The sequence below is a fragment of the Diplotaxodon limnothrissa genome, linkage group LG3 (genome assembly GCF_057381915.1).
Source record: "Diplotaxodon limnothrissa isolate DT_005_m linkage group LG3, D_limnothrissa_male_GT1.1, whole genome shotgun sequence".
Lineage (NCBI taxonomy): Eukaryota > Metazoa > Chordata > Actinopteri > Cichliformes > Cichlidae > Diplotaxodon > Diplotaxodon limnothrissa.
Genome location: NC_140598.1, coordinates 21,079,217 through 21,102,707, shown reverse-complemented (window position 1 = coordinate 21,102,707; position 23,491 = coordinate 21,079,217). Strand labels below are relative to the sequence as shown.

At 44.0% G+C, this 23,491-nt stretch overlaps 1 protein-coding gene across 4 annotated transcripts in view; it reads right to left on the bottom strand.

The window, feature by feature from the left end:
* Nucleotides 1-8,381: 8,381 nt before the first annotated feature.
* LOC146634882 (uncharacterized) overlaps nt 8,382-23,491 on the bottom strand; it is a 61,827-nt gene continuing 46,717 nt past the window's right edge. For 2 of the 4 annotated variants that reach the window (XM_085378965.1, XM_085378989.1), the window contains 4 exons: nt 17,485-17,811; nt 16,526-16,849; nt 8,616-8,942; nt 8,382-8,527 (listed from right to left, as the gene is read on the bottom strand). In XM_085378965.1, the coding sequence (XP_085235091.1) occupies nt 8,436-8,527; nt 8,616-8,942; nt 16,526-16,849; nt 17,485-17,811 (1,070 nt within the window). In that variant the 3' untranslated portion in view covers nt 8,382-8,435. The remainder of the gene's footprint in view (nt 8,528-8,615; nt 8,943-16,525; nt 16,850-17,484; nt 17,812-23,491) is intronic. The other 2 variants (XM_085378982.1, XM_085378973.1) reach the window with 2 other exon arrangements.

The window sequence follows — 23,491 nt, the reverse complement described above, 5'->3', positions numbered from 1 at the left end:
TTCCTGTCCCAAAATCTAGTCATCCAAAAATTCTAAATGACTTCAGGCCTGTTGCCCTCACTTCAGTTGTAATGAAAGTCTTTGAAAAAATCATCAGAAATGTGATTATGAAAGCGACTGAACATCAGCTGGATCCAATGCAGTTTGCATATAGGCCCAACAGAGGAGTGGAGGACGCACTTTTGACTTTGTTAAATCTGATTCCTGTACATGTAGAGAGTAAAGGGACTTTTGCAAGACTTCTTTTCATTGATTTTTCTTCGGCTTTTAATACAATACAGCCCCATATTTTAATTAAAAGACTTTTAGAAGAGTTTGAAATCAGGAAAAACCTGGTGGGCTGGATTTTAGATTTTTTTAACTAACAGGTCACAAAGAGTGAGAATAAATGGGGTTCTGTCTGACCCAGTGTTCTCCACAGGTTCTCCTCAAGGGTGCGTCTTATCGCCCTTAATATTCATTCTCTATACAACCATGTGTCAGAGCAGACATGAAAACAGGGCCATCATTAAATATGCAGATGACTCTGTTATTGTCAGTTTACTGAAAGAGGGTGAAACTAACCACGGTCCAGTCATTGATGACTTTGTTCAGTGGTGTGAGGAGTCTTATCTCCAGCTGAACATATCTAAAACAAAAGATATGGTTGTTGATTTTAGGAGACAACAAAATGGGCACGGAGTCACTTTAATTAAAGGTCAGAAAATAGAGCAAGTACAATCATATAAATATCTTGGGACCATAATCAATGAAAAACTGAACTTTGATCAAAATTGCAAATCAGTTTGTAAAAAGGGTCACCAGCACCTTCATTGTGTTAGGAAACTTGCTCATTTCCACATTGACCAAAAATTTTTAGCTTTGTTTTATCGTTCTTTTATTGAGTCTGTTTTATCCTTTTGTTTGGTGGCATGGTTTGGTCAGACCTCTGTCACAGAGAAAAACTCTCTAAATCAGATAGTGAGATGATAGGTGAGCCACAGTCTTGTTTATCCTCCCTGTACTCTAAGCAGGTACAGAGGATAGCTTCCAAGTTCATCAGGTAGATTGAATCCACCCGTCCAGGGTCCGCAACCCTAGCCATCATTTTTACCAACAATCCTTTGACACAGGGAATGATACAACAACCACAGGTGACCAGTATCCCTAAAAGTGTAGCGAATGAAACCATTGCTGACATAGCCAAACCTTTCCACCGTCCAAACACGGATGCCACCCAGGACTCCACTGGATTTCCGATACCTGAGTGCTCGTTCATCGTTTTAGACAAATTTTCAGGCCCTCCACAGCTCGGGTTACTCAGCCATCTTGGGCAGTACTATTCAGGATAAAGGTTCATCACATGTCTCCGAACATATCACAGACGCCCCCTTTTCTCTGCCAACAACATGTCAAGGGCCATTCGATTCTCCACTCCCATCAGCGAAGTCGGATTATTCTGCAAACCCTTCCATGGCGCCCCTGGTAAGGTTAGAGAGTCTAACCATTCGTAATGAACATAGTTAATCCGGTCAACATTCTTGGTTTTTCCCCAAAATATTGATGTAACACAGTCCAGTGTCTGTATAATGAACTTAGAGCATAGAAACAAAGTCTCAGTCCCATCACACTGGTATTGATCCGACACCAATACCAGCGTTGGTATCGATTCACCACCTTTAAGGTCCAATTCATGCCTTTATTGAACAACTAATTCCTGCCTGTTCAAATGAAGTTCCTGCAGAAAGCTTTAAAAGGAGCAACATGTCAGTCTGTCACACTAACACATGCTGGAGCAGCTATTCATATTTAACATGCACATATTGTTCACAACCAAACAAAGCGCTGCAGTTCTCCCTCTCTGTGAAGCAGCACAGTTACATGGAAAAGATAAAACCTACAGTGGACAAGCTACTGATCTCAGATCTGTAGGTGATGACAGAGAGCACATTTGGCTGTGCATTTATTAACACTGGAAACTGTGGGAAGAAGACCCTTATGAAAAGGATATTGAGGGAACAGTTTACCCTGCCCGGGATAGGGTTACCGGGGGCCCGCCCTGGAGCCAGGCCCGGGGAGGGTGCCCGAGGGCGAGCGTCTGGTGGCCGGGCCTTAGCCCATGTCTCCCGAAGAGGAGACATGGGCCCATCCTCCCGCAGGCCCACCACCCGCAGGAGGCGCCATAGGGGTCGGGTGCATTGTGTGCCGGGTGGCGGCCAGGAGCGGAGGCCCTGGCGGACTGACCCCCGGCTGCCAAGACTGGCAATAGGGACATGGAATGTCACCTCTCTGGTGGGGAAGGAGCCTGAGTTAGTGCGTGAGGTTGAGAGGTACCGGCTAGATATAATTGGGCTCACCTCTACGCATGGCTTGGGCTCTGGAACCAGTCTCCTGGAGAGGGGCTGGACTCTGTCTCAGTCTGGAGTTGCCCCTGGTGAGAGGCGGCGGGCTGGGGTGGGTATTCTAATATCCCCTCGGCTTGCTGCCGGTACGTTGGGGTTTTTCCCGGTGGATGAGAGGGTTTGTTCCCTGCGCCTTAGGGTCGGGGAACGGGTCCTGACTGTCATCTGCGCTTATGCGCCGAGTGGCAGTTCAGAGTACCCAGCCTTCTTAGAGTCCCTGGGGGGGGGGGGGTGCTGGAAGGTGCTCCACCTGGAGACTCTGTTGTCCTGCTGGGAGACTTCAATGCTCACGTGGGTAACGACAGCGAGACCTGGAGGGGCGTGATTGGGAGGTACGGCCTCCCTGATCTGAACCCGAGCGGTGCTTTGTTATTGGACTTCTGTGCTAATCACAGTTTGGCCATAACGAACACCCTGTTCGAACATAAGAGTGTCCATAAGTGCACGTGGCACCAGGACGCTCTAGGCCGTAGGTCGATGATCGATTTTGTAATCGTATCACCAGACCTGCGACCATATGTTCTGGACACTCGGGTAAAGAGAGGGGCTGAGCTGTCAACTGATCACCACCTGGTGGTGAGTTGGATCAGGTGGCGGGGGAGGACGCTGGACAGACCTGGTGCACCTAAACGCGTAGTGAGGGTGTGCTGGGAACGTCTAGCAGAGGCCCCAGTCCGCGAGATCTTCAACGCACACCTCCGGCAGAGCTTCAACAGCATTCCGAGGGAGACCGGGGACATTGAGTCCGAATGGACCATGTTCAGCGTCTCCATTGCCGAAGCTGCTGCATTGAGCTGCGGCCGCAAGGTGGTTGGTGCCTGCCGTGGTGGTAATCCCCGAACCAAATGGTGGACACCAGAGGTGAAGGGAGCCACCAGGCTGAAGAAGGAGTCCTATCGGGCTTGGTTAGCCTGTGGGACTCCGGAGGCAGCCGACAGGTATCGACAGGCCAAGCGGAATGCGGCTCGGGCAGTGGCTGAAGCAAAAACTCGGGTGTGGGAGGAGTTCGGAGAGGCCATGGAAAAAGACTTTCGGACTGCCTCGAAGAGATTCTGGCAAACCGTCAGGCGTCTCAGGAGGGGAAAGCGGTGCTCTACCTGCACTGTGTATAGTGCTGGCGGAGCGCTGCTGACGTCGACTGAGAAAATTGTCAGGCGGTGGAAGGAATACTTCGAGGACCTCCTTAATCCCACTGACACGTCTTCCGAGGAGGAAGCAGAGTCTGGGGATGAGGGGAATGACCCGCCAATTTCCGGGGGCGAGGTCACTGAGGCAGTTAAACAACTCCTTGGTGGCAGAGCCCCTGGTGTTGATGAGGTCCGCCCCGAGTTCCTGAAGGCTCTGGACGTTGTAGGGCTGTCCTGGTTGACACGCCTCTGCAATGTTGCGTGGAGATCAGGGGCAGTACCTGTGGACTGGCAGACCGGGGTGGTGGTCCCCATCTTTAAGAAGGGGGACCGGAGGGTGTGTTCCAACTACAGGGGGATCACACTCCTCAGCCTCCCGGGGAAAGTCTATGCCAGGGTGCTGGAAAGGAGAGTTCGTCCGTTAGTCGAACCTCGGATACAGGAGGAACAATGCGGTTTTCCTCCTGGTCGCGGAACACTGGACCAGCTCTTTATCCTCTCGAGGATACTTGAGGGTGCATGGGAGTTTGCCCAACCAGTCTACATGTGTTTTGTGGACTTGGAGAAGGCATTCGACCGTGTCCCTCGGGGTGTCCTGTGGGAGGTGTTGCGGGAGTATGGGGTGTCTGGCCCATTGCTACGGGCCATTCGATCCCTATACAACCGTTGCAAGAGCTTGGTTCGCATTGCCGGCAATAAGTCGGACTCGTTCCCGGTGGGTGATGGGCTCCGCCAGGGCTGCCCTTTGTCTCCGGTTCTGTTCATAATTTTTATGGACAGGATTTCTAGGCGCAGCCAAGTGGCGGAGGGCTTTCACTTTGGTGGCCTCAGAATCTCATCTCTGATTTTTGCGGATGATGTGGTTCTGTTGGCTTCATCGGGTGAGGGCCTCCAGCTCGCACTGGAACGGTTCGCAGCCGAGTGTGAAGCAGCGGGAATGAGGATCAGCACCTCCAAATCTGAGGCCATGGTTCTCAGCCGGAAAAGGGTGGAGTGCCCACTCCGGGTCGGGGATGAGTTCCTGCCCCAAGTGGAGGAGTTCAAGTATCTCGGGGTCTTGTTCGCGAGTGATGGGAGAAGGGAGCCGGAGATCGACAGACGGATTGGGGCTGCAGCTGCAGTAATGCGGACGCTGCACCGGTCCATCGTGGTGAAGAGGGAGCTGAGTGTAAAAGCGAAGCTCTCAATTTACCGGTCGATAAGATAAGATAACCTTTATTAGTCCCACACGTGGGAAATTTGTTTTGTCACAGCAGGAAGTGGACAGTGCAAAAGTTATGAGGCAAAAATTAGGATACAATATGAATAAATACAGTACACAACTGTACAGAATAGAATAAAATAAAATAAAATAAAATACTATATACAGTAGAATAAAATAAAATAAATATACAATAAGATAAAAATAGAATACAAATACAAATGCTATATACAACTGAGTAAAAATACAACGATGACAGAAAGGATTATTGCACTTAGTATTATTGCATATGTATGGATGTGTGTGTTTGATCAGTTAAGGTCTTTATTATGGAGTCTGACAGCAGTGGGGAGGAAAGACCTGTGAAATCTCTCCGTCCCACACCGTGGGTGCCGCAGTCTCCCACTGAAGGAGCTGCTCAGTGCTGTCACAGTCTGCTGCATGGGGTGGGAGATGTTGTCCAACAGTGATGACAGCTTAGCCACCATTCTCCTGTCACTCACCACCTCCACTGGGTCCAGAGGGCATCCTAGAACAGATCTACGTCCCTACCCTCACCTATGGCCACGAACTGTGGGTAGTGACCGAAAGAACGAGATCGCGGATACAAGCGGCAGAAATGAGCTTCCCCCGAAGGGTGGCTGGCCTCTCCCTTAGAGATAGGGTGAGAAGTTCGGCCATCCGGGAGGGGCTCAGAGTAGAGCAGCTGCTGCTCCACATCGAAAGGAGCCAGCTGAGGTGGTTCGGGCATCTGACAAGGATGCCCCCTGGGCGCCTCCTGGGTGAGGTGTTCCAGGCATGTCCCACCGGGAGGAGGCCCCGGGGCAGACCCAGGACACGCTGGAGAGATTATATCTCTCGGCTGGCCTGGGAACGCCTTGGTATTCCCCCGGATAAGCTGGAGGAGGTGGCTGGGGAGAGGGAGGTCTGGGCCTCTTTGCTTAGGCTGCTGCCCCCGCGACCCGGCCTCGGATAAAGCGGATGAAGATGGATGGATGGATGGAACTGTGGGAACCAGTAGAAGAAGAAGGCTGCTTGATGATATTAAGGTAAGTGTGGAAACTTCTTCACACTGAGCATTTAAAGCCTGCTCGCTGCTCATGTTGTGAGTGTGTGTGTCCTCACTCATCAGGAGTGTGTGAAGTTTTCATGTGCATCCATCCAGCTGTTCCTGCATCAGTGTGTGTGTCCTCTATGAAAAGCTTGAGAGCTCCTCAGACCGTGCACACACACACATGAAGACCAGGCTGTGTCACAAAGTTTACACGTTTGATCCGACTGTGTGAAGAACACAACATGTGAAGCTTCAGCTTCTCTCTGTGTTTAAACACACTCACAGGCAGCCATGTGACTACCAAGCTTCAGCCAATCAGAACAAACTGGAGCAAAGTTCAACTTGTTAGAAGTTAGTTTGTGCCCAGTGTGCATGTTTCATGAGTGCTGTGATAACTCTGTGTGTGCGTCTATTGAAATGGCTTTAAGATGCTTTGTTTCACTTTATTGGCAGCAGTGTTGTGACTGCACGAGCTGTGACTGAAAGGATCAGGCTGAAGGTACGGACGCCATCCGTGAGCTTCCTCTGAAGGGCGTCTGGGTGAGGCGTCCAACTGGGAGGAGACCCCGGGCGGACCCAGGACACGTTGGAGAGATTCTGTCTGTCGACTCATCGGGGAACGCCTCAGCGTCCCAGAAGAGCTGGAGGACGTGGAAAGAGGTGTGAGCGTGTGCGCTGAGACCGCCGCCCCCGTGAGCTCGACCGGGCCAAGCAGGTGAATGATGAGGGGCGGGGCTTATTGAGGCTCTCTGAGTTGATATGATTGGCGTTTTACAGCCACAGCACCCTGAGCAGCCCCGATCTGACATCATCTCTGAAAATCAATCAATCAATAATCAATCAGCGAGTTTGTTTGATTTTCACTGTGAACTTTGTGTGTTTCAACTGCTGTGATGTTCACTGTCAGCCATCCTGTAACGTATGAGTGAGATTATTAGTAGATTATTAGCTCTCTGCCAGCAGATTAGAGGCTAAGCAGGCCTGAGCACTGCAGCTGGCTGTGAGTACAGATGTGTAACAGCAGCATGAACTCTTAAACATCATCAGATGTTTGAAACCAACCGTTTCTGCCACAACAGAAAAATACATTTTCATTGCTGGATTTGATTTGTTTCTAAATCTGTGTCAGCTCCAGATATCAGTGATCGGTCTCATTGATTACTGATAATCGTCCACATCAGTCCGTCTTTATTTTTAAGGCTGCTGATATTATTATAAAGAAGCTCAAAGACTTACTGACCCACAGGGGCAGCTGTCACAGCTGTTTGAAAACCTGAGTTTGTGGAAGAACTTTGCAGAAACAAAAACACACCTCAGTCTTGGATCCAGATTTTGGCTTCAAAGCGACACTTTCATCGGGAAGTTGAAATGAGACGTGTTTAATAAACTGGCACATTTCTTTCTCCTGTTTGTACAAAGCTCTCATTTTGGTGACATCATCAAAGAAAACAAACCTTTCAATTCCCCGACGGTTTCTGGGCTCTGACTATTTCCTGGATCCTTTTAATGGACTTAAAGTGGCCACGTTGTGTAACACGGATCCTTTCAGCTCCTTCTGGAGATGATTCCAGGAAAAAGATGGAGCTCATTGAAAAGACTCTGAGCACAAACATTAAAATCCTGTGAGAGCGAAGCCGGAACTGATTCTGCTTTTTCCTCATGAATGTTCACAGATAAGAGAAGATTCAGAGAGGAACCAACCAATGTGAAAGTGAGAGACAGACGGAGACAGCAAGGAAGGAAAGTGAAAGGTTTGCAGGATCAGACGAGTTCAGGTGGATTCATAAAGAGAGATCAGCAATAAAAGGAATGAAGTGTTTCCTCAGCTGGAGGCAGAACCAGCAGCTGGACTGTTTCCCCACAGGTGGACTCAGAGGTGAGACACCTGCAGCTTTACTGACACCCAGTGGACGCAGCAGGAAACTGCAGCAGCTCAGACAGTAATTCAAGTGTTTATTCAGGGCTGCTGTGGCTCATTAAAAACTCTGAGATTCAAATAAATGAAGGTCTTTGTCATGTTACTCGCTCAGCGTCTCTCCTCTTATCACCACTGATGATGCTCAGTAGATCTGATCTTTGTATCTGGATTTATTTGACAGGGACAGTGTTCACGTTCATGGACATCAGGATAAAATCAGAAGATGGAAACCTGCCAGATTTGAGCTAAACTGCTCATTTCCATGTGTAGTCCCTGGGCAGGTCACATGACTCAGTCCAACATACAAAGACACACAGACACACAAGAAAAGCCAGAGAAACAAAGACAAATCCAAACGATCCATCATACTGAGTCAAAGTGATCACAGGTCTGCTTTGTTGGAGATGAGCCTTCAAAGTGGAACATGTGGACTGTTCCTTTATTACTACCACTGAAGGCCACGCCCCTCTGGTCATGTGATCATGTGGTTTGTAGGAACGCTCCTCTTCCTCAGAGGATCCACCTGTGCTTCCTCTCCTCTCTCCTCCACCTGTTACAGTGAGGGAACGTCCTCCATGATGGAGGAGCTGCTGGAAAGTGCTGAGAGTTTCCTCCAGAGTGAGACCTCTGTCACAGTTCAGAGGATCTACGGCAGCAGAGACCTTCATGGACACTAAGAGTCTCAAACACACAACAACAACATCACACTGACTCCACTCTGACATCACTGATCAATAATCAAAGAACACACAGATCAAACTGATTGATCAGCCATCAGAGGAGTCGGATCAATGGAGCTGCTTCTGTTCCTGATGTCCCCTGTTTGATCCTGGACCTGAACTCTCCCTGCAGAGGAGACACAAGACAGTCAGACACACACACACACACACACACACACACACACACACACACACACACACACACACACACAAACCTGTGACTTTGAGCTGGACTGTTTCCCCTCTGATGCAGATGTTCTTAGTGAAAACTTCACACACATATCTCCCACTGTCTCTCTCTGTGGGCTGTTTCAGGGTCAGACTGAGGTCTCCAGTTTTCAGCAGGTCTTCATTCATCTTCGTTCGGTCTCTGTAAACCTGCTGAAGTCTGTGAAGCTGGTTAAGGCCGTTCTCGTACACATGGACCAACATTAATGGATCATAGCGTTCCCACTCCACTCTAACATCTTCAGGCAGGTTTTGTGTGGTTTTGAAGGGCAGCTGGACAGACTTCACCCCCTCCTCCACCTCCACCTGACACACTGAGAGGACAACAAACACAACATGAGCTGTACAAAGTGTGATTGGTGTTCACAGAGCAGCATCATGTGACTCTTGTTCTGCACTAAATGAAGCGATGGAGTGGCGCCTCCTTCAGGCAGAGAAACAGCTCATGGAGAGAAATAATTATTAGAGCAAAAACAAGAGTGGAGCTGCAAATAAGGCCGAGAGGAACGCTGCAGAAAACTGTTCATGTGTGAATTCATCACTTCATAGATTTCTTTGAGCACTAAAATCAGAGCTGCTTCTATTTCTAATATGACAGCTGTACATTAGAGCTGCAACACTTTAAATGTGAGCCATAAAAACATGATACTCTACAAGTGCATTCAGCTCTGACACTGTCACATCATGAAGGAGACGTGGAAATCACATTTGGTTGAAGATGTGAGGTGGAGTCCATACGTCCTTAATCCTGTTCAATAACAATTTACTTCCTTTTTTATGCATAGCCAGAATTTTGAAATTTCTGGACAATCCAGCAAAAGATGCATATCTGTAGTTTTACATTTGAGACAAAAGGTTGATCTGTTTGGGTCCAGTTTGTTCAGACAATGAAGTGTTCTTTAGAGTCTGTGAAGTATTCTGAATTGTAATCTTTTGCATTTGGTACAAAGAAAAAGAGGATGAGTTGATCAAATGCCATCCCTCCAACATTGTTCATCATAATTCTTTTGAAGGTCTTCTTCCCAATGCTTAGGGAAGCATTGCTTTCCAATAGAATGTCCATCATGTTTTCATAATTTATCACAGCAGCATAAATCCCTTTTCTAGTTTAAAATCAACCAGAAACCTCTCAGGTGGGTCCAGTTAATTCATAGTCTGTGCTATTTTATTGTTAACCTTATGAATTTGAATGAGCGGCACATTACAGCAGGTAAATACTTTTTTGGATTTGTTATGAACAGTAGCACATCATCTGCATACTACTCAATTTTATATTCTGTAGCTCTAATTTGATACCATTATATTGTTATGACCCTTAATCCTCTCCGCCAAAGGCTCAATAGCTAAAGCAAACATAAGGGATACAAACATAAGGGATTGGCTGTTGATGTCCCTAAGCAAAATTCTGGTGATTTAATACCATTTACAAATACACTTGCCATAGACACGTGGTATAATAATTTGGTCATATTAATAAAACTTTCATCAAGATAAAATTGTTGGATGACTAAAACCATAGACGGCCAATCCACACAATCGAAGGCCTTCTTAGCATTGAGTGAAACGATGAGGCCTCAAGCTTTGGTAGGACTGGTATGCTCCAGTGTTAGTGTGAGACAATCAGGCTAAACTCTTCAAATAGGCCATTCCTCTGCAGTTGATCTGTTAGCTGTTTGACACTACTTTTTCGAGAATTTTTGATATAAAATAAAGGTTGGCCTATAATTAGCTAAGACTGCTGGGTCTAGAGATGCTTTTTAAGTAAAGGTTTAACTACAGCCAGCTTGAAGGCCTGTGGTACATAGCCAATTATTAGAGATAGGTTGATCATATTTAAGATTGAAGCATTAATTAATGGCAGGACTTCTTTGAGCAGTTTTGTAGGAATGGGGTCTAAAAGACCCGTTGATGGTTTGGAGGAAGTAATTATTGGAGTTAACTCAGAAAGATCAATTGGAGAAAAAGAGTCTAACTTAACATCGATGATACTAAGAGTAGCTGTAGATAATATTACATCTGTGTGATGAGTATTGGTAATTTTTTTTCTAATGATAAAAATTTTATTTGTGAAGAAGTTCATGAAATCATTACTAGTTAACGTTAAAGGGATGGTTGGCTCAAAAGAGCTCTGACTTTTTGTCAGCCTGGCTACAGTGCTGAAGAGAAACCTGGGGTTGTTCTTATTTTCTTCAATCAGTGATGAATAGTAAGATGTTCTGGATTTGCGGAGGGCTAGTGAGTAACAGGAATCTCCGAAAACGTTAGAGCACTTTGGCAAATATGCGATGACTTGATAAATCTAGCAGATATTTGTTTACACAGCACCATTCTCGCATGAAAAAATCTTAAAAGTTTATTTTGTGACCCAGAAAGAGTAATATTTCAATCTCCGCCACTCTGTGTTCCTCCGCCACTGCCTCGTTTGAGTTTTGGACAAAATGGATTCTGGGATATTGTATTTCGTCATTTCGAGCTGATTGGAGACCAAAACAGCCAATCAGATTTTTTTTTGCATCCAAGTCTGTGATTGGCTGGTTTTGTGGCACAAATATAAGGGTGTACAGAACGAGTTGAACGCACACAGGCAGAAATGTTGAGAGCGCAAGCAACACATTGGGAGCGAGCGCAAATGCAAGAACTGAGCGAGAGGGGCTGTTGTTGTGTGTGTGTATAGATAATAGCAAACACTGAAATACATTTCTTGCACGCAGCAATGAATTTTGTTCACTCAAATTTGTTCACTTTTCTTCGCTCAAAATAAATTTCTCCTCAAAATGCAACACTTGCACCTGCAATTTTTTTTTTTTTACATGCGCTCAATTTTTTTCACGTGTGTTCAGAATAGTGGCACAAAAATAACGCCATACACAGAGGCTCTAATCTTAGCAGCACAGGAACAGACTCTAAGCACAAGATCCACTGAGGCTGGGGTCTATCACACCAGGCAAGACCCCAGGTGCAGGCTGTGTAAAGATGCTCCAGAGACAATCCAGCACATAATAGCATGCTGTAAGATGCTAGCAGGCAAGGCATACATGGAACGCCATAACCAAGTGGCCGGCATAGTGTACAGGAACATCTGTGCCGAGTATAACCTGGAAGTCCCGAGGTCAAAGTGGGAGATGCCCCCAAGGGTGATGGAGAATGACCGAGCTAAGATCCTGTGGGACTTCCAGATACGGACGGACAAAATGGTGGTGGCCAAACAGAAGAAGACAGTCGTAGTGATTGATGTAGCAGTTCCGAATGACAAATGAGAAGCTCGAGAAATACCAAGGGCTCAGGAAGATGTGGAGGGTGAAGGTAACGGTGGTCCCAGTGGTAATCAGAGCACTAGGTGCAGTGACTCCCAAGCTAGGCGAGTGACTCCAGCAGATCCCGGGAACAACATCGGAGATCTCTGTCCAGAAGAGCGCAGTCCTGGGAACAGCTAAGATACTGCGCAGGACCCTCAAGCTCCCAGGCCTCTGGTAGAGGACCTGAGCTTGAAGGATAGACTGCCCGCAGGGGCAAGCGGGGAAGTTTTATTTGTACACACACATAGGGTCAGACAGATAATTTTACTCTTAAACCTGCAAAATATAAATATTTTACATCTGAAGAAATTGTATCTCAAATTTAATAAAATATTAATCACTCTGTCAATAGAAAATTGTACTTAGTAGTCAGTATAATCTTTTAATAATATAAGTTTATATATGGTAGTGATAGGATGTGCAATCCTTAATAGTCTGCAAAGGCTTCGCGTGCATTCCAGAGTGCTCTGGCATTCACACCCACATCCTGGGAGCATGGGGAGGTCGTACCTTGTCTTATTTTTTTACGGTAGGATTAATGTAGCTATGTCAGTTTTAGTCTAAGTGCCCTTTTTTACATATAGATGAACTGTTGGATTTTCCAGACCAGCAGGTTAAGGGAAGTCGTTTATGGGGTCACACTCTGACACACACACACACACACACACACACACACACACACACACACACACACACACACACATACATATACACCTCCACATTCCAATGTAAGGAACAAACACCCACTGATGTATAAATAAAGACCAGGGCAGTCTCAGGGCTGCGAGTCTCTGAGCCCTCACTCTCAGTGCGAGTGCTCTGGTGACTGCCCTTGCTAGCAAGAAAATCTGTGTTTCTCCTCTCTGATTCTCTGCTGAAGAAGTGTTTTAGAATACATCTCTTGACACACTCTAATAAGAATTGATAATGATTAGTGTTTGCAATATTTTTAGCTAAAAATATTGCATAAGAATTATCTCTTCTTATAGCAAAACACTGTTATTCCCACAAATCCCCCTTTTGATCTCTTCTAAAAAGAGATCGCCTACACTGGCCCTTTAAGGCATTAAACCATCTGGAGCTGTGTTGTTGGGAATTAATGTGCAGCACATGTCACTAAACATGGCACACACTCCCCCTTTTTCAGCTTACCTATGTTAGTGCCACTGTGAGTGCTGTTGCACCCATCTGGGTCATTGGCTCCATAGTTAATTCTTTATGAGTTCCTGGTAAAATTAAAACAGGTGTACTCACCTTCCCAGGGGGAAAAGGGACCAATTACAGTGTTATTGTCTATGGGTGGAAAAACACTGGCTAATATGGTACAGTTAGTAGAGGTTGAATGAGTATGAATGAGGATTAAATCCCCATTCACCCTCTTGATACACAGGGGCAGGTTCAGTGTACAGATGTGGTCTAGCAGCTATACAAGCCACACAGTCCCCCTCCTCCTGTTCTCTGGCAGTTTGGATCATCCAGTGTAGCCAGAGATTGCTATCTCTAAAACCTGTGGCTCTGTCAATCAAGCTGTCCTTGAAGATTGTGTTTCAGGAGATGTACATGGAGGTGAAGCTATTAAATAATCAGCCAAAACACGGCCTGGGTGTAGTTCCAATTATGTTAATCTATCAACATAACTAGTAATGACTTCATGAACTTCATCACAAATAAAATTTTAAAAATTAGAGAAAAAAAATACTCATAATCATCGCAAACATCACAAAGATGTAACATTATCTACAGCTACTTTCATCACTTTCATCACTAATCACAGCACAGAAACAGCTTTAGAGAAGGTTACAAATGACCTTCTTATGGCCTCTGACAGTGGACTCATCTCTGTGCTTGTCCTGCTAGACCTCAGTGCAGCGTTCGATACTGTCGACCATAATATCCTATTAGAGCGATTAGAACATGCTGTAGGTATTACAGGTACTGCACTGCAATGGTTTGGATCATATCTATCTAATAGATTCCAACTTGTGCATGTAAATGGAGAGTCCTCTTCACACACTAAGGTCAATTATGGTGTTCCACAGGGTTCAGTGCTAGGACCAATTCTGTTTACATTATACATGCTTCCCTTAGGCAGCATCATTAGAAGACATAGCATACATTTTCACTGCTATGCAGATGACACCCAGCTCTATCTGTCCATGAAGCCAGATAACACACACCAATTAGTTAAACTGCAGGAATGTCTTAAAGACATAAAGACCTGGATGGCCGCTAACTTTCTGCTTCTTAATTCAGATCAAACTGAGGTTATTGTACTCGACCCTGAAAATCTTAGAAATATGGTATCTAACCAGATTCTTACTCTGGATGTAAGTAAGTAAGTAAGTGTGGAGATCAGGGAAATATTTTACTGATAATTTCATAACCAATTAATAAAATAAAATAATTATCATTTCATCAAAGCATTTATTCAATAGATTACACATGTTCTTAGTTAAGATTATGACACCTATCACAGAGAGCTTCTTTCTGGTAAAAGGTCAGAAGCGTCAACGGGCGGGGTGAGGCCGAGTGCATTTTGAGGTCGAGACACACACACAAACAGTAGTTAGACTCATGTTTAGGTAAAGGTTCAAATATTCAAATAATAGTTTGCAAAAGCTTGTAGCTGCAAAATGATGTCTGCATAAGGGACAGTTTGTTCCAGGAGATAAGCGAGAGTTAGAAGATTAATAGGAAGCACCTGGCCTCGAGATGGAGAAGATGTCCCTTTAAATGTGTCAAAAGTCGTCAACAGAACATTTGTGGTTTTGAAACTCATGTATGTATTGTATCTGCTTTGACGCATGAGGGGGCGTCATAAATAATACCCTGATGTTATAAAAACAACTGCTTGTGTATTATTGGGCGGAGATCGATGCTGTCTGTGTGCAGTGTTCATCTCCCCACGCGTGTGTTCATTAAAAATCATTGTTTGACCGACTCTCCTGGACCATTGTTGTTTTTGTGCTCACCCTCAATATTTGAACTCGTAACATAAGTAAGTAAAGTTTATTTATATAGCACCTTTCACAGACATATGTCACAAAGTGCTTTACAAGGTAAAAACAAAATACAGTCATAAAATACACCATTGGCAAATACCGGAAATCAGTTTTTGGAAGGCAATCACTTTTTGGCACAACACGGGTGGACCTCCAGAGCAACAGAAAGCTACGTGACCATGACCGCTCATTATATCACAGCGGAGTGGTAGATAGAAAGCCCATTACTGCCCTATGTTGCATCTTAATTTGTTTTTATATAATTGCGTGGAATGAGTCTTGAGTTGACTGTTTTTTTAATAGGCAAAAAGTACTTAAATAAGTAAATGGCGAGTTAAATTGTCTTCTTTTTTTTCTGCTGATCCAAAAATTGATCCAATCCATGACGAAAAAAAACGTGATCCGAACCGATCCGTGACACTTTTGATCCGTTGCACCACTACTACACACTAACTACACAAGATTTGCGCTAAACGTCGCAAACCTCTCACATCTCAAAACACCTCCGTTACTCCTAAAACAACTAAATGCCATGTTGCCATATAATTTTTTGATTGATCCACATAGCATATTTTTCCACAAATAGGAAACGCTGGGGGAGTTGGGAGGGGGGCTGTTTTGGCTCACAGGCGGAGGGCGCTTTCGAGCGTTTTCCTTATAAAACACAGTTTTTCCCGCAATAAATATAAACAACGATAGAAAAACAAACATTGCATATTTTTTTTATCTTAACTATGGTTTTACGTGGCCTATTAACACAATTTCAAAACTGGTATAGTTTTGAAATTGTGGTATAGTCCACACTTTTTCCGTCAATTGTTCCGTCTGTCCTGCTCACATCTCCAACGATTGTACACGTTGTCATTAACGTGGCTTCACTCCACATCAGCCGCTTTGCTAAAACACCGGTGTTGGCACATAAGGACACTGTCATAGCCTGTCAACGCCGTTGATTAGCTGCGTATATACGAATGTGAATTGCATCATTGGCTGGACTATGGGATAAGGTGGCATCATTCTAGTCCCACAGAGAGACCACAGGTTGTTATTGAGAGTCATCTTTATTCCTTCCGTGGTTGCAGCTCTCTGCTGGCAGCCGCACATAGATCAAACCACAATCCTCACCAACCCCTGACTCCCCGTGTTTTAACAGGCGGGCGTGATTGCGGATGCTGAGCCGGTGCATCCGCACGGCACCTCCGACCACGCCTCACCACAACATGTTTTTACATAATCTTACTGTGAAAATAATGTAAGGGCATTTAAATTTTATTTTGAAATGGGACTGCCTTGTAGGGATTTTTTTTTTACATTTAAGCCTATATGTATCCTTCCAACAGCACCTCAAACAGTGGTTTTAATCCTTCTCAACAACAACTGAAATAACCTCTGTGATTAGAAACAGATAGGTACATATTTTTGGACACAGACATGAGCATGAAGAGAACTGACATGGTTTTCTGTCAGTGCTCTTCATGCTCATGTCTGCAATCATGTGAGCTGAAAATAAAACATGAGAAGAAGAAATGATGTGAGTCAGAGTCCAGGAAGTCTGTCCTCAGTGACAGTCAGGAAAAAAAGACAAATAATGAATCAAACCTTTGACTTTGAGCAGCAGTGATTTTGTCCTGAGGATGTTTCCACTACTCTGAACTTTACAGATAAAACTTCCACTGTCTCTCTCTGTGGGGTGTTTCAGGGTCAGACTGAGGTCTCCAGTTTTCAGCAGGTCTTCATTCATCTTTATTCGGTCTCTGTAAACCTGGTCCTGTTCTTCAGGCTGGTCAGAGCCGTTCTCATACACGTAGACCTTTCTGGATCTCTCATCCTTCCACTCCACTTTAGCGTCTTCAGGAAGGTTTTGTGTGGTTTTGAAGGTCAGCTGGACAGACTCCACCCCTGAATCCACCTCTAACTCAGAGACTGAGAGAAAAAAAAATGCAACATTAGAAGTGATGATTAGATGAGAGATGATCCACTGTCATGAATAAATATGTGAAGAAGTGGTTATTAGCACAAAGCGGAGCTGCTCAAGAACATTCATTAGACAGAGAGAGAGGAGACATCACAGAGGTCACACATACAAGGATCTACAGGAAGCTCCTTTCTCTCTTTGGATAAATGAGGCTGAATGAAAAGTGAAGAGAACTTGCGTACACTAAACAGAATAAACTTCTCGTGACTCTATAGATAATGAAATGAAGCTCATGTGTGAGTTCAATAAAGGACATCTGTATTTACTCATCTGTCTGCTTTCCAGGTGTTTTGCAGCTCGTTTATTCTTTACACTGCTTCCACTTTCCCACATCATTAACTCAACACTGACATCATTGCTCTAGTCCAATCATCTCACTGCCCGTCTTCTTCCAGCATATCAGCCTCCTCCCTGTGTAATAAAAACCTCACTGCTCATTTCTCTTTCTCTTTTGCAGACTTCATGCAAGTCACTTTCTCCCCATCTCAACCTCAGCTCAGTGCTTCATCCAGACATTTTACATTGAATGTCACCTAAACTCCTACATGACCTCTGACCTCTAATCTGTATCTACAGCACTGACCTCTGACTTTCAACTCCACATTTCTCTTCAGCAGGATGTTTCCCTCCCTGCTGTAGACGGTGCAGATGTAGGTGTCTGTGTACCAGTCTGTGGGGTATATCAGGGTCAGACTGAGGTCTCCAGTTTTCAGCAGGTTTTCATTCATCTTCGTTCGGTCTCTGTAAGCCTGGTGCTGTTCTTTAAACTGATGAGAGCCGTTCTCATACACATGGATATAACTGTCATGGATACACTTCCACTCCACTTTAGCGTCTTCAGGCAGGTGAAGTGTGGTGTTGAAGGGCAGCTGGACAGACTCCACCCCTGAATCCACCTCCACCTGGGGGACTGAGAGGACAACAAAGCACAACATGAGCTTGGATGGAGACATTTGTGTTGACTCTAACAGGCTGAATGCTGCTGCTTCACTGGGAGCTCACTGTTAGATAGAAAGTGGTCAGTGTGAAGAGGAGACGCAGCAGAAAGATGAAGACTGACAGGAAGAAAGCAGTGAACAGACTGTTGGAGCTGCTGTTAGTGGGACAGGACTTTATTCAGTCTCTGAGGACCAGATTTGACTTGATGAAGCAGAGAAACACAGTCTGAGTGTTTCTGTCACACTCACTTCATCACACAGCTCAGTTTGACAACATTTGGAAGAATTTGATAGAAGCCTTCCTTTAGTAAAAGCACCAAGAAAACACCATGAAAACACCTCACTACACACAAAACTGCAGTACTGGCAAATTGTACATAAAGTATGAAAAGTCAAAGTACTTATTGTGCAGAAAAATGTTCCCATCAGTGTTCTATGGATCAATATTAGGGAGAGTGCAATCAAACAATGAGTTTATTAAAACACGCAGGAGGAGAAGTATACAGCAGCACACCAGCAAAACGTCTCCTACCAAAAATACATTTGAGAATGCTTTTATCACATCAGGGTTAACGCCCCCTTCTAGCGTCAATTACAGATCAAAGACCTTGATTACAGTAAATGGTACATCTTAAATGGCTAAAAACAGACACAAGAGTTCCTTTTTCTCTAACACCTTCCATAATTGTAATAAATTGCAAGCCTGGATGGTCCCTGAGGGCTTGACCTTTCTTGACGGGTCTTCTGTCATCTGTTACCAAGAAAACTGAAATGAAATTAGAAGCTAAATGAAGTTCAGGCCTTTGGCCTGGCAGGTTTCTAGATTATAGTGTGTGTTGTAAGCGTGTATGCCGTTTTAACCTTCTGTTGCTCTAAGTCACCTACAATAGATTGTGAAGACATAGCGCTCCACAAAGCTTGAAACCTTCAATAGACTGAACATCAACTCTAAATGAGCACAAGAATGCAATGTGTGTATAAACTGGTTATGGCTGCACCTATAATGAAAAAGGTTAACATAGTGGCAATAGCTTTAATAAACATCTTTAAGGCAATATCAATGCTGTAGGGTATATTATTAATGCAATATTAACAATGCAGGTTATATTGTAGCAGTAAAATAATTTCTATATCTCTGCACATGTTTAAGGCTGAGCTCATTCCAAATCCTTTCTATTGTGTTGAATCTGCAGTAATGCATCATATTCTATAAAATCATATGTTTGTAGTGGCTGTCCTGTGAGGACCACGTCTCTCTAAACAAACAGCTGTTAATGAGCTCACAAACACAGGCCTACAGCTGGATTCAAAGGCTTGAGCTCTGTGTGACATGGTTACCTGTCAGCATCTACAGGGGGATTCAAATATGATAATAAGACACCTGATATTGGAAAAAGAGGCAGCATATTTAAAACATTAAAACAAAAACTATCCTCAAATTGTATATTTAATTAATAAAAATATACATCTAAAATATATTAATATAAATGAAACACAAAGAACAGATGTGACTTAAAATTGTAAGGCGCTTTAGAAAATGAAATAAATGGTTTTACATTTAAGTAAAATATTTTTTTAAATCCATGTAGGAGTGTTTTTTGAAATCTCGCGTTACTTCAAGAAATATTGTGAGGTGTTTGTAAACCCATCCCCGCAATCTGGAAAATTCGTAATTTTGCGCCCTTGGACAGTTGAGCTGTCATTTTTTTGGATTAAGTGGATCTTATTTTCTGCACTAAAAGTAAGGACTTTTTGACCTGATTTGAAAGAAATGTTTAGAAAGTTACGATAATGTATGTCGTATGTGTTAGTCAAGTCCTGGACTTTTTCCTAGCACTAAAGCTAGTTGAAATTTTGACCAGAATGTTGGACTTAGCTGATTTTCACAGTTTGAAGGCATTAGTCATGTCCCGAAACCTAGGTCGCATCCTTCGGAGGACCCAGCCTTCCCGGTCTATGTGGGCCGGGTCCTTTGAAGACTGAGAAGGCCGGAAGTGCGAAGCTGTGAAATGGGACTGTCTAGCCTTCAGATTTGCGTAACCACTGTCTCTGTCATGGTCCTGGGTCGTTGACCCAGCGTTTTGTGTTTATTCTGATTTGTATTAGTTTAGGGTTGAACCTGAAGTTGGTGTATATTCAGCCCTACCTGTGTCTGTCCTTGGTGCTCTGTTCATGTCCCCGTGTTGTGTTGCAAATCAGTCTGTGTGTTTCCTGCTTTACTTTGAAGGCTCGTGTTCTAGATTTCCTGTTTTGTTCTGAAAGTCTGTGTCTGTTGTCATTGTGTTCAGCTTGTCTCCTCCGGTCCTCATGTGTATTACGTTCAGCTGTTCTTCCCTCCTGTGTGTGATTACCTGATTACCTTGTGTGTGTATATTTAGTGGGTGTCGGTCTGTGTTCCTGGTCGGCTCGTCTGCATTCTTCCGTGTATCTCTGCGTTCTATGGTGTTCCTGTCTCTGCGTCTCTCTGCCCCGCACCCCTTTTGTACGGTCTCAGGTTTGTCACTTAGTTTCTCCCAGTTTAGGTTTCCGTTTGTAATTGCTCACGCTTCATTGCCTGTGTTTGCCACTACCACCTTGTAAATAAACATCACTCGTATCATCAGTTTGCTGCATTTTGGGTCCTCCTTTTCCTCCACTCCACATGGCTCACTCCGCCAGCCGTGACAGTCTCGGTTTCAGTTTAATAAACTCAGCCGTCTGCTCTTTGCTATCTAAAATATAACAGGACACTGGCGTGTCACACAGTTACTTTCTCGTTCTCCTTCATGGTCCACCATATCCCAGAATTTATAGCACGGCCCAGCCTTTCCAGTTTCCAACAATGGCGACCGCTACTAAGTTTTAATATTACTCTTATTAATCTTTCTGTGTAAACTTCAAATATCTGCTTGGTTTATCGAGACATCGCATATTTGCAAAAGTGCGCTGACGTTTTCGGAAATGTCTGTTACCCACCCACTAGATAGCTAGCCGGCGGTGTTCAATGGTCACTCCAGCCGGCGAGAGCAACGGACTCCTGGCTTCATCGTTTTCAGACCCTCGCGGTCTTTCGCTACTCAGGTTAAACATGATATATAAGTCACTTGGATAACTTAAAAATGTAATTGTTCAGCTTTTTTTGTGTTTTGTTTGTTCCGGGGTAAATCGGTTTCCTGAGATCAAAGTTATTAGATTAAATAAAACTTTATTAAACCATCGAGTGGATTCCTCCGGGATTTTCACACAGCTGAATAAACGTCAAACAGAAAACTGATTAAACCGAAGTGTGAGATGGTCGAGAATTTACGCCAGTGTCCCATTATATTTTAGATAGCAAGGAGCAGACGGCAGAGCTTATTAAACTCCAACGAGACAGCGGTGACGCAAATCTGAAGGCTAGACCATCCAATTTCACAGCCTCGCACTTCTGGCCTTCCCAGTCTTCGAAGGACCCGGCCCACGTAGACTGCAAAGGCTGGGTCCTCCTACAGATGCGGCCTACGTTTTGGGACACAACTAGGGTAATGTGAAAACTTAGTAGCGGTCGCCATTGTTGGAAACTGGAATTGGCTGGGCCGCGCAGTGAATTCTGGGATATGGTGGGCCACGAAGTATACACTCGACCCATCCTTTAAATCTGGGGAAAAGGAGGACGCATTTGTCGGCCGGATTCGGAGGAGTCTGCGACTTTGGACAGCCTCCGTCGCGTCGCTGCGATGTAATCGGTCTACAAATGCGGCCTCAGGAGGATGCAGCCTACGTTTTGGGAAACAGGTATTGTCTTGTGTCCTGTATCCTACAGACTTCTTAACTAGCACCAAAATTAATAACTACATGTACTTAACATCAAGTTGTAGCGGATTGTACTTAAACATTATCTTGTTTTTTTTCCTAAGGTTAGTATTAATAAAAGGCATCTAACTTTGATGTCAGCTTCGTGAATTGAAGCTGACATGCATTTTCTTTGAATGTACAGGGCAGTCCCGTGCTTGTGTGTTCTGGTTAGGGGGGCTTTCCACTATCACAGCAACCAAAATTGCTGCAGTCTTGTCTTTATTAGCTTCATTTTTGAAAAATAAAAACAAACCACAAAAAAAACAACAGCTAACAGCGCTGTAAAAATTGGTAGACTGGTGGGTGATAAGCAAGCGAATAATGCAGAAAAGAGATTTGAGATGGGGAAACTGCTCTTTACGTACACAGAGAGAGTGTGCAGGAAGTTTAATTTTATCGCAGTGGAAGCAAAACAGCAAAAGTAAGAGGGAATTAATGACAATGTTTATCAAATGTGAAGCGTAGTTTGGATCTTCTTCTTGTGCTTGTTCAGTGAATTTTGGTCAGAGTGATGAAACCTGCAGCATCAGAATAAGTGAGATTTTGGCTTTCTCACCCGACGGCATGTACACAGTCAGGGCTGAAACCTGCTCTCATTTGATGTTTTCGCTGTTTGGTGGTTGTTGAAATAGCTTTGTGAGTTTTGAGCTGAGATTCTGTTGTTTCTGCCAAAATATATTTAAATGTAAAAGTCAATTCAGGATTTCAATAATTCCATATTGCTTTATTCAAACTAAAATCGATTTTAATCTGACAATCTGTTATTGAAACCCACCCCTAATTGTGAGTAAGCTTGAGAGATGGTTCAATTCAATTCAGTTTTATTTATACAGCACTAAATCACAACAACAGTCGCCCCAAGGGGGTTTATACTGTACAGTAGATCCTACAATAATATATACAGAGAAAAACCCAACAATCATATTACCCCCTATGAGCAAGCACTTTGGCAACAATGGGCAGGAAAAACTCCCTTTGCAGGTGCTGTGCATAGTTCAAAGGCTGCTTTGCTGAAAGATGGAAATAAATCATGAGCTGAAAATAATAAAGATTGATGCACTAGAGCTTATTATATAGAAGCAGACCTTTGCCCACATTGACTTCTAAATATCTAAAGCTAAACTAAAGAACAAACAGCACAAATCCCCACCAGAAGATGATTGTTCCTATATTTCTGATACACAAGTGACAGCCAAATTCTAAAGTGAATGAAATTAAAGAAGATAGCCTTATTAACCACGATTTATAACATGTAAATGTGCTTTGGATAGTTGTCAGGCCCTAATAATATTTGTGAGTAAGGACCTGTTGATGTAGTTAGTGTAACGTATCCAAGCTGTTACCCGGGTGACTGAACAATACTACATTTATCCTTTTTATACTATTTGTCTTTCAGAAAGCAATGGAGCAATCTGAGAGGACAAAGAGAAGGAAAATAGCTGTGAAAGTTATTGAGCATTTTCGTCTCGTTTCACATCAGAATGAGTCAGAGCATCATCAGGACTTAATTTTTTACTCTGAATCTTTTGAGAATAAACGGCTTGAGGAAGAGCACCATGATTGTGATGAACACGCTGAAGTCAGTTTAAATAATGCGACAAGTGAAAAGAGCTATCCCCAAATGATCCCAAAATGTCCAGGAAGAGAAAGATTGATAAAGAAGGAAGGTTATTTCAAGAAAGATGGGAAGGTGAATACATATTTATGCCTTGTGTCATGAGGCAGTGTCGGTAGTCACAGAGTATAATCTACATCGGCATTTTGACACCAAACACAGAGCCAAGTATGCCAAAATTAGCATTCAAGAAAAACGCCAAATAGTCAAAGAATTAAAAGGAA